This window comes from Cyphomyrmex costatus, unplaced genomic scaffold (assembly GCF_001594065.2).
Source record: "Cyphomyrmex costatus isolate MS0001 unplaced genomic scaffold, Ccosl1.0 scaffold189, whole genome shotgun sequence".
NCBI classification, from domain to species: domain Eukaryota; kingdom Metazoa; phylum Arthropoda; class Insecta; order Hymenoptera; family Formicidae; genus Cyphomyrmex; species Cyphomyrmex costatus.
The window spans coordinates 946789-963670 of NW_017275921.1; the positions used below are offsets into that span (position 1 = coordinate 946789).

The 16882-nt window shown below is 44.7% G+C and overlaps 2 protein-coding genes across 3 annotated transcripts in view; one reads left to right on the forward strand and one right to left on the reverse strand.

Moving 5' to 3' along the window:
- Su(var)3-3 (lysine-specific histone demethylase Su(var)3-3) overlaps positions 1 to 16882 on the forward strand; it is a 110633-nt gene that overhangs the window by 50995 nt on the left and 42756 nt on the right. The gene's annotated exons all lie outside the window — the stretch shown is intronic.
- On the reverse strand, positions 10791 to 14650 carry Tollo (Toll-like receptor Tollo). Of its 2 annotated transcripts, XM_018537941.1 has the most exons (2): positions 11781 to 14650; positions 10791 to 11732 (listed from the first exon to the last, which is right to left on the reverse strand). In XM_018537941.1, the coding sequence occupies exons 1-2, from the start codon at positions 14648 to 14650 to the stop codon at positions 10919 to 10921; spliced, it is 3684 nt and encodes a 1227-aa protein (XP_018393443.1). In that variant the 3' UTR covers positions 10791 to 10918. The 2 variants fall into 2 exon arrangements, with proteins under 2 accessions (XP_018393443.1, XP_018393442.1); XM_018537940.1 differs by having other exon boundaries at positions 10791 to 14650.

Below are 16882 nucleotides of genomic sequence, written 5' to 3' on the forward strand. Positions count from 1 at the left end.
CGACATCGCTCATTAAATGGTAATAGCGTCGATTTATATTTGCGCACCTTCGCGCGTTGTTCTTCGCGAGTTGGCCGAGGCTGAGATTGCGAAATCGTGTCTTTCAAGGCAGAGGCATCGTCTAAAAAGACTTTGTGAACAAACAAATCGCAATACATGATGGATGACACACGGGAAGGATACGTAATTTTCACGTTTCCTCTATATTTGTGTACGAATCTCGCTCGTCACTGTTATTTTGCAATGTCTCTTGTCTTCAGAACTTGCGAGTTACATACATAAAAAGTTATACGAAAATAAAGCGATATATTTTATTTTCTACGAGGGCGTGTTTATTGAGCTACAACAACAGAAAATATTCATCGACTGTGTACATAAAGTTAACTCTTGTTCTTCTGTATATTTTTTCGGAGTTAATTTGGCTTGCAGTTTCCGCACGCGATTTAAATAACAATCGGGAGGGACGAAGAGAGGCTGTTTTATTCAAGTAAACTGAAATACGGAAACGATAAGAAAACGGAAGCGTTTACTTACATTTATTCTACGTTACCCTTCCGTTTCTTATTGACGCAGAAATCTTGAGTTTCTGCGATATCGTTTTCATTCGCGATTTCTGGATCCAACGAGTCTCAGTCAAGTGCGCTCAGACGGAAGTATGGTAATAAAACTCCAGAGTTAAATGTTACCGCGAGAGAGAGAAATAACCACTCCCCCCCCCTCCCTCCGAATGCAGTTTCGTTGAAGAAACTTAAGCAGCCATTGGAATAGAAAAATTTCTTCGCGAAGTCGGTTCGCAGAATATAAAGTACCGGCGCGCGGAGTGCCGAGTGTTTCTTCTGTGTTCAGGAACCGCTCGATTGAGGATCGTATCGGTCGTCGGATCGATTCGATTTGCATCCGCCGACGTTCTAGCCAAATAAAATATGCTAACACGTAGCGTCCGGCGCGATCGTTCCTAAATTAGAGAGGACATCTTCACCGATGTTTCGGTCTAGTGGGACATCTCCACCGTTATTTCGTTCGGTGATTTCGTCATCGTCGTTGCAAGTCGCCGCAGATAAACGCGGTATCTCCATTGTAACATCGATATCCGATTTATCGACGAGTGAAGAAGAGAGAGAGAGAGAGAGAGCTCGGTTATACGATCGCGTAATCGGACGCGCCAACTGCTGGCCGGACAATAATGAGAAAAAAATGGAAAAACCCATCGGGTCTCTTCTCGGACACTTCTCTGCACGAGTCGCACTTCCCCGCAGGCCGCAAATCCCGAAAGCATTTCCATACGAAATTTCATTATGGAAATCACATTCCGGAACGGTCTTGGAAAAGTATCAAACGTTCTTTTTTTTTTTTTTTTTTTCCACAGAAAGGGCCGTTGGCTACCAAATAAGGTCCGCGTGAGCAGCCCCGCGGAACGAACGGCGAGGAAGAAGGAACGCCGCGGCGCGTCGAGCGAGTTTGATCGTCGCGGATAATGCGAGAATTTTATTTACACAGTCGGACAGAGGAGACTCTCGACGACGGACTTTTTACACCCGAGCGCCTCGCGTGCTAGTTAATATCCACCCTTGATTTCCATTTATGAAAACTCATCCCCTCAGGAACGCTTTTTTCGAGCCGCGAGTCGGTAAACTGGGTTTTTACAAGTCGGGAGCACGTTCAGGGTCACACGCGGGACATCGCGTCGTTCCTTTTGCCGAGAGAACATCCTGATAGATCCTTACGCAAACCTGCACGAGAATTACGGCAATGGAATCTCCAACGATGCGTACCGATAAATCCCGACGAGCGCGCGAGCGTCGGAGCATGCGGTATTAATCATTCGACGAAGTTCCTACTTATCACGATCAGCGTATAACTTAATTCTTGCTTTAGCCGGGCGTTAAATCGCACGTTTGCGCGTTCATAGCGCGGAAGGACATAGATCTCGCCCTTCGTGTTAGTCTTCTCCTCCTTGCGCTGTTCGAACCGCTGATCATGCTGCGCGAAGCTTCTATCCGCAGCCGCGTGAAATTGAGTGAGAAGTGTAATCAGATTCCTTGTAACGAATGCTCGAAAACTGGTACTTTCGGAAAAATGCGAGTAAAGTTTACTTTAATCAGACGCACGCCTCGCGAAGCTACACGATGCAGGGAAAGTGTATTAAAATTAACTACTCAGGAATGACAGGGAAAAATTAATTTTTACGAAACGTGCGTTACGTAAAGAAATGTAAAAATTTATCACCCGTATTATTACGTTATTATAAACAATAATTTGGTAAAGATACTGGTAACAAATAGCTTCGTAAAGTACTTCGGAATTCCGCACGAAATATTTCAGCCGAGAGAAACGCTGGGGGAACTGCGTATTTAAAGTCACGTTCTTCTAACAAGTTGCCGAATTATGAATAACGTAATGTACAACAACTCTTCGAGACTCGCTTTGTTTTATAACAAAAGGAAAAAAAAGATACCGCTTAAAGCTTAAATTATACGTTTGCAACTGACGTAGTGGATGATTGTTATCCTGGAAGCAATCTTATCGGCGGTCGCAGATGCACCTAAGAGCTGGAGAGAATACGGAGAGACTTCGCCGTTTTCAAGTTTTCATTGTTTTGCGCGTTCGCCGTCGCGCGCGTGACACGAAATCGGGGCGAATGGTCGTGCTCGAAAATTTCGATCGTTTGCAGCTGTGCTCATTTTCTCTCAGCAGCAGATGTTCTTCCCGCAAGGCTACGCTCGCGTGTTGCGCGCATGTACATCCCTCTCATGGTTATTTTACAGCTTACAGAAAATTTACATCGCCGCGCTGTAATAACGCGTGGATTTCTAAACTTTTATTGTTGATGTAACAAATTAATATAATCGCGCGTGTATTCTCGATTGTATATAGTCGTCGATGCGAACTGCTCAACAGTTTTTAATAGCGGTGCTATCGTTCCCTCTTATTCCTCTATAATTGAAAACTTAAAACAATTTCATTTACATACGAAAGCGCTTTGATCGTGCTAGAGTCAACAGTGTTGTGCAAGTTTGGCTTTAACTTTGTACCTATTACTAGGATCTTCGGATGTAATTGAAATGACGAAAACGAGGAGAGGCTCTGTTGTTTTTTCGGTTACCTTTAACGCGATTTGGAAACGTTTTGCTTAAAATTCCACGTTATATAAATTCCAATTTCTTATTTTAACGAGAGATACCTCATGTCCACAGACAACGTAATGCAATCCACTTGAAAAAATTAATGAAAAAATATTAAGCAGTTAAACACTTAGAGTCTATTTTTGTAGAAAAATTATTCCGAAATAGAGAGAGAAACGCAAAGTTGCAAAAGATACAATAGAACTTTGCAAATCGGAGCAACAACGTTCGCACATAAGATGCAGAGTTAATCTCTAATTGCCGGGTTGAGGCTTGATTGGATCAACTCAATTCGTGCTGCTCGACTAATCCTTTATAATCCTGGCGACTGCGTCGCATATATTTGCATTATATTATACAAGGGACCATTTGCATTATATTATATACTAACGAAACACTGTGCCGAAACAGAGTATTTGGTAAAACGAAACATATTTGACTACTCAATTAGTATACACATGAGAACGCTCGCTTGTATAGAAAATTTCAAGAAAAAGCGATAGAGCAGAGTGTAGATGAAATTGCAACGGAGCCCCCGAGGGCTCCGTTGTTACAGTCCAGGGATAATCGTGGACCTCGAAATGGCAAGTGCAACAGTGGTATCAGCGTGGTCTGAAAATGTCGAAAACTTCGGTGGATTGTCAGCTGGCTTTAATGCGCAACGAAGCGTGTCAACGGGGTCCCATGGTATTATTACGAAGTCTCTCCCAAGCCGCACTTGTAACCATACACGAGAGCGCCGGAATGGTACCCGACACGCCCCGCGAACTCTCGAGCAGTTGCGCTCGCAAAGAGTTGATTAAAGTCACCGGTCGGTCGGTCGGTCGGTGCAACTTGTATTTTTTTTGACCTCCCCTCCCTCTCTCTCTCTCTCGTCGAACCCGCGCGAAGAGATTGGATCCAATTCAATGTTCCGCGAAAGTGCTTTGTAATCGATCGAGCGAGCAGCTCTCGCCTCGGAATGTTTCTTCCGCCAGTGTCAGTCTCACAGCGACAGGCAGATCCACCTCCGTCAATATTAGCGATGCTTGTTCGGGACGAGGCAACACTTGCTTAATAAATCGAATTATCCGGCGCTCGCGGGGTTCGTTAAAAGTCCATTTATCCGACGATCGCGCGTCGTAACTGGCGAACGTGAAATCACGAAATACCTCCTCCACCGAAGAGACGTTCGTCAAACTGACTTCATCATCGATGACGAGAAATCGACGTATTTGCTTTCAGAAGAAATTTATCTACCGCACTTCTGATTAATTACGTCTGACAGGATAAACTAGAAACTCGTTTGCTGCTGTCGTAAACGGTTTACGACAGTTTCAAAGTAAATTGCAAAATACTTTATATCATGGACATTCCTCTGTTATCTCAAATGCGTAGTAATCAATTTGTATGTTTTACGCACTCAGATATGTAATGCAAAATTCGAAAAAAAAGAATTTATATAAGAGGTATAATAATTTACTTAATGGAAACAAAAATAAGAAGATAATTTTTGTCACATACTCCAAGAATAAATCACACATAAGCATGAGTATCTCCGTGATCGTCAGTGCGTAAATAATATATTTATAAAGCGATAAGATATAATTCGCAAACAATTGGAACAACCAACCAAGTTAACTGCAAATGTTTTCACTTTGAATTTGAGTTCTCCTTGTTTGCGAATTACATCTTATAAATATATTATTTACGCTCCAACAATCGCAGAGGCTTATACAAGCATTTTACTTGTATTTGATAATAATTTACTGTTTCGAATAGTTTTTAAAGAAATAATGTATAAAATTGTCACATCAACTGTTATCAATACATCTTACACGTACACGTATATATCTTTCTTTTTATATTAAGAACAGTCATTAATCGACACGCGAAATGTGCGTGTCGCGTTTCGAGAATAGCTTACGGTCGCGGAGGATGCGATACCCTTTGTAACGAAATAAGGGACGAAATTAATTGTCGGTCATTACCTGGAATGCCACAGCAGCGTCGCGCGCGCTTCGGTGCCATTATTCCGCTTTTGCCTGCATTTGTAAGTCCGCGTACAAAGAGTACGGATGATTTCTGCGAGTTATTATGATGTTACACGGTGCCCTCGCGCGACTTGTATACGCTGCGACGATGTGTATATGCGAGAGGGTAACCGACTATACCACGGTTCGCATAATCAGCAAGCCGCAACGGTTACACGGCGGCGGCTGTATGGATAGCGCACGTGTGAAATATGCATTCGCTCCGCGAGACAATGCAAGCGGGACACTAAATTCTCAATCGCGATAACTGTACTACGCGGCGGCGTACGCATACGCGCGAATATAAAGTTCACAGTCGACAAGAGAGCGAGGTCGGTAATTGAGGGTATATGGCTTCTTTTTTCACGCTCGACTTCCGTCGATCCTCCTCGCGTCGCGCGAGCGCCGCAAGATGTGCAAGTAACGCTGCGCAACCAGCGATTAACTGTTGCATTAAAAAAATGCGCTTTAAAGATCGCAATTACCGGCGAGGCAAATTCGAAGGGGGGAAAAGTGCGCGAGAAATACAGAGAGAGAGAGAGAGAGAGAGAGAGAGAGAGAGAGAGGAGAGGGAGTTCTTGAGAGTTATCTTAATTAATCACGATTACGCCGCGATTATGTCGCGAGCGATTACAGTCGTCGTGCAGTTCGCGTCGCGTCGCGTCGCATCGCCCAGTTTCCAACGGTTGTATAATCACTGAGATGACACAAATCCTGACTTGTGTATGATTTAATGCCCGTCGTGAGTGTACCGCTTGAATTTCGCAAATCTCAACCGGAATAACGACTCGAGCGTCTTCTCGCGGGATACCGTGGTCCCGCACTCTTTCTCTTTTCCTCTTGCGAGTGGGAGCGTTTTGCGGCTTGGGCGACTCAACAACTTGTGATAAAACGCGGCTGCTCAATGATCCGACACGACGGCGATTTGAATTGATCGTCGGTGTTGATTCGAAACACGAATCCCTCCTCGAATCCCTCGTTGATCCGTGGCAATGGCACGCCAAGATGAACGATGGATGGCGACGAAGGCGTACAAGTGGCATGTGCCGTTCCGGCAGATAATGCAAACAGAAATTCCGTTATATCGCATAAAGCATTCGCGACCAGATTAGCGAACGGTTGGTTGGAGATGACGAAGAGGTCGCCGTGGCACGCTGTGGCTGCATTCTCAAGGAAGCTTTAACTACTGTGCGAACGAGTTTAGCGAGTCGAGAAACGTTAGAAGCGGGTGGGATATTATGACTGGCTGAAAGAGACGAGGAATAAGCTCCCCGCGCTTTATCACTCCTAATTCATTATTTTCTGCAGTAAAGACCTACGCGGTTTTATGCGCATTAAAACTCGTCACTCGCCCGGTCGTTTTATCGGAAAGCCGTTACTCGACGGTACTCGGTATATCCTATCGAGTCACTTCTTCTGGTCCCGCTTTAGGTATTATTGCTCGCGTAGTTGCTACCACTGCAAAGTCTCCGAGAGTTGCTTCGATTCGATCCGCGGTATAAAGACGTCGGCTGTATCAATTTTAATGACCGCTCTTTAATTTCAGATTCCATCGCACCGCGCCGCGGAGTCGTTTCTCCGTCGTTACTTAGACCGAGGTCACGCGCGCCTCGTCCTGTCTCGTTAAGTTGGATAAACGAAGAAAGTAGGGAACAGGTTTATAAACTTCTTACATAATCTCGCGTTATCAGGCTGCGCGTTCAAAAATAGTTTTCGTCCGGTTCATTACTTATCCTAGCGAGATAGACACGCCCGATTCCGTTCCTTTCGCCACTCTATCCGCGCCCAGAAGTGCGGCCTGAAGTATCTAGACCATTGAGATCTTATACGATCTCTTGCCCTTCCGTTCGTATATAATTTCTTCCTCTTGCGCGCCTCTCGCCCATCGTGCGCGCGCGCGAGGGCTTGTAGAGGTATATCTCCGATTTTTCTCAGTACATTAAATTATACTCGAGGGGACTGGTTGACGGCCACGAGCCCGCCTTGACCAGACGCTTTCAACGGAGAACATAAGCGATGCAAAGAGTGTTTTACCCGTGATATGTTGTTAAGGACTTGTTAATTACAGAAGTGGCAGAACAGGATCGGCAGATAGGAGCGTTGACTCGTTACCGACCCCATAGAGACGCTCGCTACCACGGATGCCGATCGCAATCTGCCCGACAAATTCGATGTTGCGATTAGAATTTTCCTGTGTATTTTGCTCGAGTCCCTTATTCCGTATCAAGGTTAACCGCTAAAAGTAACAACTGTCGAGAGGAAAAATGTTGGAGCGCGTAACGTAACGTAATTGAACGAATGATGACGAGATAGACGGCTGCGGCGAAGTAGGTGTCGGATGAACTAATCGTGAATGCTGATTGTTTTGATTAGTCGTCGGAAATGATTTGCCGAGCCGAGTTAAATGTCACGCGCGTGATGATAACCGATATTGCGCTGTGTTCTCATCAAAGAACAGTCCATCAGGATTGATCGATCTATCTGTACGCGCCACGAGGCGCGCTGAAAGCTCAGCTCGCGCAAATGTTAGATCGCAACTTCGTTGGTGAAATGATGAACGCTGCGGAGTACAATGCGATTGCGAATTCCATGTGTCATTAGCCAAACCGCAAAATGCCCCGGCAGTCACGGTATGTAGGGTGGGACTCTTCTTTCGTAGCGCATATTCGTTATCGTGCGCCGCTTCGCGACACCGTTACGATGTACTTGCGTTATTTCTTCGATATCGCAATCGTCCTCGAACGGTGTACCACCACTACCACCATCACCACCACCACCACCACCTTATTTCGCGCATCGATCGAATTGCCTGCGCTGCCGGGCCGTTACACCAGCATTGATTACACGACGATTACACGCAATCGCGGACGATGCAATAACATAACTTTCGCGAACGTTTTCACGTAGCTGCAATTTTCTAACGTGGTTCATTTAGCTTGCGCTCTTACGCTACTTCGTGGGTATCGCATGCCGTTCCCGCGACAAGATCAAAGATCGTAACAGATAAATTTTTGCATCATTCTTTTTTGCATGTGACTCTTTTATATCTTTTTGAAAATTTCTATTAATCGCGTTATAAATATAAGAATTGAAGATCTTGCTATAACAATGGGCTGATAGATAAAATATTAACATCATACGTTTGGCCATGTTATGTATTATTCCTATAATGTACTCTTTAAATTCTTTGGAATGCAATCCAATTTTCAATCTTTAAGAGCAAAATTTCACTTTTCAAAGTAAGAATTTACTCTAATTTTTTTTTTTCATTTTGAATTTAAATTTACGTTTTTACAAAATGTGAGTTAGCTCATCGTTGCGGCATCCCTTTTAATTTATTTTACACATTAGTTGTAAACTTTTTTGGAGTAACATTTTTATTGTTTTTTTAGTGTCTTCGCATCTTCTTTGTGATAGTTTATTTGAGTTAGAAATTAGAATAGCGTAACGAAATAATTTAATTCAATTTATTATGAGGCGTAACACGAAATATCCTCTTAACTGTTTTCTACCAAATTGTCTCTTTTCTATTATCCTCAGGTAGATATTACTTATTCCGCAGATGCAACGGTAACAAGACGTGATGACAATGTATACAGACGTGACTCGATTAACATAAAGTATTGTTTTGTTCTCGAGCTACCTCAGAAAATGGCGCACAAAGCCTGCATCGAAATAGTGGATTTAATTGTCATGCCGTGAATATCGCGTATACCGCTTTGTCATTTTATTGCATTAACTGAAAATGAGGAAGTGCATTTCATACCGTTTGTAAATTTGCTTTAATACTTTGACATTTCTCTCGACAAGTACGCTTGAAGAAAGTAATATCTTATCCTTCAAAAATGCAGCTTGAGATCGCGATAAATAGCAGAAACGTTAAATTGGCCTGTCTCTAAAAAGATTTAACAGTCAAGAACTTCTTCAGCGATCTATAGCAAATGTAACGTATGTAATTGAAGTTATAATTCGGTATTATTATAATATACTTAGGGAAGGCAAAAGTCAGAATAAGATAGAAGAATTAAAAACATAAAAATAGAATGTTTTATTATTCAGTCATAGCTTTTATTCTAGAATAATATCTTTTTGTTTGTGTCGGACAGTTTGCGAAACATGATAATCGCTTGCGAGGAAAGCTAAAGAAGACGATTTCATGTTTGTACATTATATCTCGAATATTTGTAGCAGCACTTTAGTTTCTTTGCACATAACGCGCACTTTGAATTCGACTGTCGCATTTTGAATAGGATACGTCACGTAAAGTTTGTTTCATCTTGCGCTGACTGCACCTCAGCGTTTTCATAATACTAAAGTTATTACTGAAATGTGATTGAGCCATCTGTGCAATGAATATCAATGTACTGTCTCCCCGTTACGTATTCATAAAAATATATACGTATACAATTTATGTTCTGTATACGAGAGATTGTACATAAAAATAGAAATTTGTAGATTAAAGTCTCGTCTATTGATTCATACATGTCCAGCAATAATGAGACCGTCGAATTCAAACGTAAATTCCACGCGGCACGTAAATTACGTTTTCTTAAATTAATCGTTAATCGACGCCAAGCGAGCTTCATTGTTACACTGTTATCTCTATTTTCTGTCATTCTCGCGTTATATAACGATGCATTCAAATTGCATAAAAAGTCTCTTTATCGATTGGAACGGAATAAATAAGACTAAAGTAATACTTTACAATGTTCGCGTCCAGAATTTGTCATTATCACCGTGGAACATCAGCTTCCACCACTGAGACTCTCGTAAGCTCGTATTCCTGGATGAAATTCGTCATCGACCAGAGAGTGAGGAGAAGTGTAAATACAATTAAATATACATAATAATTATAATTAGGAAGTGGTATCACTGTTGGCGCAGCGGCTTGAGCCAAGCAATTCTAAACAGTCGAGTCGAGGTTCAAACGTCTCCGAAGGCACTCTTGACTCGATGTTAAGCGATATTTTACTCTAAGAGTTGATCGTGGAGACACACACACACACACGCGAGATAGCTATCGAAATTAAAATGATTACGCCAATGTAATATTCGCCCGATAAATCCATCACAGTTTGCCAATTGATTGCGAAATTATTTGCACTATAGTCGACAAATAACGGCCGATGGGCACAATGGATGGACACGTAACGACGAGAAGCGGTGAATTTTAAATGCACGGCCGGTACATTGGACAGAATCACGACAGAGGGCGGGGGGTGGGGGTGGGAGGGGGAGGGGAGAGGAGGGCTGTAGGCGCATCTCTTGCGTTCCACGATCACGGCACACACATTCACATACGTATACGCACCCAACGTAATCGTCGCACGTTTCACGAGCCGAATAACGGTGCCGGTCCGGCCGTGATTCGCGACCGAGCGGACGACGTCCTATTTACAACGAGTTTCAGCTAACCACTCTCATCCAGACACGCGCTGCAACAAATTTACAGAATCTGCGTGTGGCACACCGAGTATACGTTTTCCACGCGGGAAGAGCGCATCTTAAATATTTTCTCTCACTCTTATCACACACCGTCTATGTACACATGATCATTATTCCCACACCTCGGTATGCTCTATTTATACATAAAGATTCCGTTATTTACACACTCTGTAATATAATATCATATTGCACACCGTCCGAATACGCGCCTCGGAATCGCACTTTGAGTATACAAGATCCTCAACGTGAAGCTCGTGTTCCTCTCGTTGTATCCTCGCGGCTGAAAGCGTTCGTTTAACACGAACGACACTCGACGCACTTGGATTTGACTACAACGATTCATATGTGGACGGATACTGTACGCGATCCATTGGACGTTCTGTTGTTGTGTTGCCGTCGGACCGGCGGCGGTTGCCTCGTCCTCTGTGTCGTACGCTGATTGTTCGGCACATCTGGCAACGCGAATCGCAGCTTCTCCCAGAAAAGCTTGTCGCCCCATTGCAGATATGTGTTCGTCTTTAAGTACAGCCGTATGTCCGGATCGAGATCGCGCTGATGCACGTCGCCAACCAGCACGAGAATCAATCGGCGTCTTCTGTCCCTTAATACTTGATGGTGCGCCGACTTGAAGTCGAAGCGGCACCACTCGGATTTGATAAAGTTTTCCGACAGCACCATTATCGTTCTTCGCGACGACTCTACCGCCTGGACGATGGTGTCGGCTATGAAACTGCCAACCGGAAAGTCTCGATAGTGAAGGCACAGTTTATACGAAGGGTTACCCATTTCGAGCACCGGCGCCAATTCCTCGGCAACGAACGCTTCATCCTTCGAGCTATAGCTCACAAAAGCGTCAAACAGTTTATCCCGATCGTCCCGATCGACTTCGTGATTTCGGTAGAATATTCGCACACCGAAACGCGAGTGAAACCACACGCGTAGTTCATGACGAAACACGAAAGCGAGCATGCACAGAAGTATGACGACGAGCGAACTGGCTGAAGTGGCCACCAGCAGTGGCAGATAATCCTGTAGGACCTGCTTCTCGATAATAGTCTTGGTGTAGTTGTGATGTATATCGTTGTCGAGGCTAATCGTGCCAGTGCAAACGGCGCTCTTGTTACTAGCGCGCTCGGAATCGCCTAGCGTCGTGCTCATCGGGAAGCCGAACTCGTCGTCCGCGAACACTTCATCGCCGAACGCCTCGAACTCCGTAATGTTGTACACACAGCGCAATGCAGCCGCGTCCGTAACGCGGATGCTCGGATCGCGCGACCACTCGCGATAACTCTGCAGGTAGTCGCACTCACAGGACCATGGATTCCCAGCTAGACTGATCTCGATCGAACTAGGCAGTGACCATATCACCAGGGTGGTCAGACGATTGTTCTGCAGCCGTAGTAGCCGCAGAGAACGCAACGGCACGAATGTGTCATTGCCGATCGCAGCGATGCGATTGCGTTGCAGATGCAGCTGCCGTAGTGCATCCAGTCCTTCGAATTCGTGACCACGCAACTCGCGTATCCTGTTGTCCTGCAGATGCAGATCCTCGAGGTCGCGCAGCCCGTTGAATGACCTGTTCTGCACGATCTCGATGTTGGACGAATTGAGGAACAGCACCTTGAGTTTTTTACGGCCGATAAAAGCGTGACTTGACACTACGCGTAGATCGTTTCCGTCCAAGTAGAGTCGCGTGGCATCCATCGGTATCTGTTCGGGTAGTTTGTTAATGTGTCCGCCGTTGGAACAGTCTACCACATTCGCCGACCACGACTGATCGTGATAACATGTGCAGTTCTGCGGACATGTCATCTCGCAGTCACACGCATCAAAGTCACAACAGTGGCATAGAGAGAAGCAGTGAGTTTCATATTTGCAGAGAAATTGCGAGTGCGATGCCTCGACCAACGGCACGAAAGCGTGTTCGCGGTCATACAAGAGCTTGCAGTAGATGCTTTCGAGGTCCATGACGCGTGGCTGTACTCGCGTCTGATTCTGTCGATTGACGTGCTGCAGCCACTCCATGGTGCAGTCGCATAGGTACTGGTTGTCGCCGATGTAGAACTCTGGTAGCGGTTGATCCGACGGTACTGCGCTGATGCGCAACGCGTATGGCTCGATATTCCGTATCTGGTTGCCTTTTAGGTCGACTCGCGTCAGATTTGGCTTTTTGAAGAACGAGTAGCTCTGTACTTTGGAGATGAGATTGTCATTGAGGAACAGTAGCTCAACACTCATGGGAATCGCGTTGCCAGTGATCTCCGTAAGCTTGTTCTCGCTCGCGTCAAAGGTACTCAGCTGCAGCTGTGTCTCGATCTCGAAATTGTTGCTTAATTCCTTGATTTCGTTCGAATGTATGTCCAGCCACTGTAATCCAGTCGGTATCATCGCGTAGTCGAACCACTTGAGTTTATTGTCGCTCACATTGAGCCAAACGAGATTCGGTAGTTTAGTGAAGAGGCCGGCGATGTCGGTCAGCTGATTACCGTCGAGACGTATCGCCTGTAGATTCAGATTCTCGTCGAAAGTACCGGGTTCGATGTACTGTATACGGTTTCGCGAGAGGTTCAGGATCTTGAGCTCTTTGATACGATCGAAGACGCCCTTCGTGAGATTGCCGATATGATTTTCGGTTAATCGAAGCCCGTACAGCTGCGCCACGTGGTCGAAGGTACCGCTTGGTATCTCGGAGATGAGGTTCTCACCGAGGTCGAGAGTGCGCAGGAGGGGAGTGGCTTTCAATGCGTCTGGTACCGATGTCAGCCGATTACCGTTAAGATGAAAGTCCTGTAGGGACGAGGCGTTTCTCAGAGAGCCCGGATGTATTGTATGCAACCGGTTATTGTCCAACGAGAGGAGACTGAGCACGTAAAGACCACTCAATGTAGTAGCGTCTATGACAGTCAACTGATTATCGCTGAGCAATAACGTGTGCAGGTTGTAGAGCGCCGAGAACGTATTTTCCGGTAAACTCTCCAATAGATTTTCTTGCAGTCGTAGTATTTGTAAACTGTACAGATCGCGAAAAACGGTTGGATCGAGACGCGCGATTCGATTGCTCGAAAGATCTAACACCACTAAACGCACTAGACGAGTAAACGTAGCCGCGTTCACCCATTCCGCTGTTAATTCATTGTGCGAAAGATCCAATACTAACAGCCGCGACAATTCGCTGAATAAACCGGGCGGTAAGACGCTCAACGTGTTGTTCCTGAGATGAATCTCCTGTATGTGGTCCTTGGCGTCGCTGAAAAGCTCCGGCGGCAGGCTCGCGAGCCGGTTGTCGGCGAGTTTCAAGATGGCCAGTGACGTGAGGCCTTCGAATGCACGATCCGCCATGGAACTGATGGCGTTGCATCGCAGGTCCAGGCTGTGCAACCTTGTCAGACCGGAAAACGCAGCGCTCGGCAGAGACTCGACGCTATTATTGCTGAGATCCAATTCCCTGAGATTCGTCAAGCATCTCGTCGCAGCATTGAAGCGGAAACCCGTGATGTCCCTGAGCCGGTTCCTTGTCAAATTCAGAACCTCTAGATTGACCAAGGGACAGAGCGCGCCCTCCGGTATGCCCCACATGTTATTTTCACCGAGATCGAGCTTCTCCAGTTGCCGAAGCTCGTCGGTGAATGCCCCGACAGATATGTCGAGCGCCATTGCCGACCAGTCGGTGTTGTGCGTCCTCACGGTGAGATTGCGCAGTTCCCTGAGACCTTTAAACGCGTCATCCGACAGATTACCGATTTTACAATACTCAATCACGAGCTCGCGCAGCTCGACTAGCGGCCTGAAGCTCCCAGCGCTCAGAGAACTCTGGTAGAATAGCGCGTCGCTGCATTCCAGCCGTAGGCGCACCGTGTGCTGCGGTTGTATCACGCTGAAGTTTGTGTTCTCCAACTCGCTATTGATGGTTCGTAGACGACACACGAGCGATACGTCGTCCTCAGCGTCGCCGGTCGTGACCCACTTGCATTCGTCCGGTGCCTTGTATCTGAGCGCCTTGCTCAGAGACGCACCTAGGACACCGAATATCGTGCCCAGCAGTATGGCGAGGAAGGCAGGACTACCCTGCATCTTTCCGCCGCGTTAATCACTTTTCCATCAATGTGGAGTGGTCCCCCCCCCGTGCCCCCCTCCCCTAGGGGTACCTATCTCTAGTGCCGACTAACGCCACTCGTGCGTCTCGTGAAACCGGCGTCGATCCATCTAAACCACCACCGGGTCGCTGCAATTTCACCTCATCACGTCATCCATATCACTCTCTCTTTCTCTCTCTCTCTCTCTCTCTCTCTCTCTCTCTCTCTCTCTCTCTCTCGCCTCTCCTTGTCTCGGTCGACGATCGACCTTTTGCACCTTGCTCTTTGCACTTTACGATCCTGGCGGTCTCATCCTCGGTGATTCGTCTCGTAAAGAAAGAGTGCGAATTGTTCGGACGAACGACGCTCGCGCGCGCTAACGGGACGAAATAAACGCGTTCGCGAAAGAGAAGAGAAGAGAGAAGCAGGTTCAGCGACCCTGAGATTATCGCCTCTCCGACGGTGAGAAAAATCTCGTGGACAACGAAAAGTCACCGTTACAGGTACGACGCGCCCGTATAGGACTCCGGTAGGGCCCACGGTTCTACCAGGACTGGTTAGCGAAGGATTGTAAGGCCCTGGCTCCGTTACCCTCTCCCCCTCTGCCGTTGCCGATCCCCCGGCTTGCCACCTTCCACCGCTCACCGCTCCGCGGTCGTCTTTCCTTCTCCCACTTTGTTCCTCGCCTTCTCCTCGTCGTCGTCGTCGTCGTCGTCGCCGCCGCCGCCGCCGTCTTCGTCCTCGTCTTCGTCCTCGCCGCCGTCGTCGTCGTCGTCGTTCTCATCCCGGGTCCTGACGTTCTGGTAAGCCTATAAAAACAAGACAGGTACACTCTCTGGGTTCTTACAGTGGCTTCTCCACATCTGTAGCCTCCTCCATCCACTACGTTCTTATTTCCTTGTCCCCCCTTTTCGTTTTTTCCATCGCGCGTCCTTCTGCTCTTTCGTTCTCTCTCTCTCTCTCTCCTTTTCTTCGTGCACAGCACACTCCCTGCATTTCGTATTCCCTTCATCATTCTTTCTCTTTCTTTCTCCTTACCCTTTTTCCCTCCTGTCGATCTTCCTCCATTTCTTCTTCTCTTCCTTTCGATTCTTTCGTCATATTACTGTTCGATCCGTCCGCGAAACCTTGCCGCACCATTATCTGTTCACACATCGTTTCTACGATTCTGTCACGTAAAATAGGATTTCGAAAAAGGACGTTTGTTTAATATCTTATTCCCGTTTACGTTTGTATTCCGATTGTCCTATACTTTACAAATGCTTTTCGTAGATTTCTGTCGTATTCTTTCGCGTTCTTGATCATCTGTTTTGAATACAAACATATGTCAGTTTTACATTTTACGCAAATTAATGTTTATCGCTCTTTCTACGTAATATATTCAATTATATTCTCGATCTTATTTCATTTTCCAATTTTTTGGTATATTTATTTGTGTTTATTGGAGAGATTTGTTTTTACTTATACTCTTTTGAACACACACCGAATCTTTATTTCTGAAAATTTTGTCCTGTCATAACAAAACTTAAAAAAAGAAATAATATTTGATAATTATCTTAGAAAGGATCAATAAGAATATATATATTACAATTCAAAGAGTTATTAAAACTATAAAAAAATTTCACAGATGATTACATTTGAATATCTGTGCAAAATTTAAACGCAATTCTTTTATTGCTTTAAAAGTTATTTAATTTTTTTGTTAGGCTTCTTACGTAAAATTGTATCTTGTAGTATCAAATTTGCAATTTATATTTGCAAATTTGATAAGATAAATTATAAATTAAACGAAATTATATATACATAGATATGTATATATATTTTTTTTTTAAATAAAATTCTAATAAGTATTCGTGCAAAAGTTTATTTAAATCCATTTACTCGTTTAAAAGTATTTTCCTAAAGCTGTAACAAAATACGATCATTTCTAATTATTTATTGTCTTATTCTTTTGTAGTTAATTTTAGGTCGTATTTTCGACAAAATTTTATAATTGGTCGATTTTGTTTTTTTTTTTTATTGATACTTTTAACAGATATTATACCGTCAAAAATGAATCTAAAATAACATTTAATGTATCTACCTCTTAAAAACTCGAATTAATTTTTTATAATATTTTATTATTGAAAATTCAATATTTAATTTCTTATAATTTTTACATTTAAAATTTACATAGTTTTATCTCAGTAAACGATATTTATTGTGTCCAAAATAGTGTGTAATATCGTAT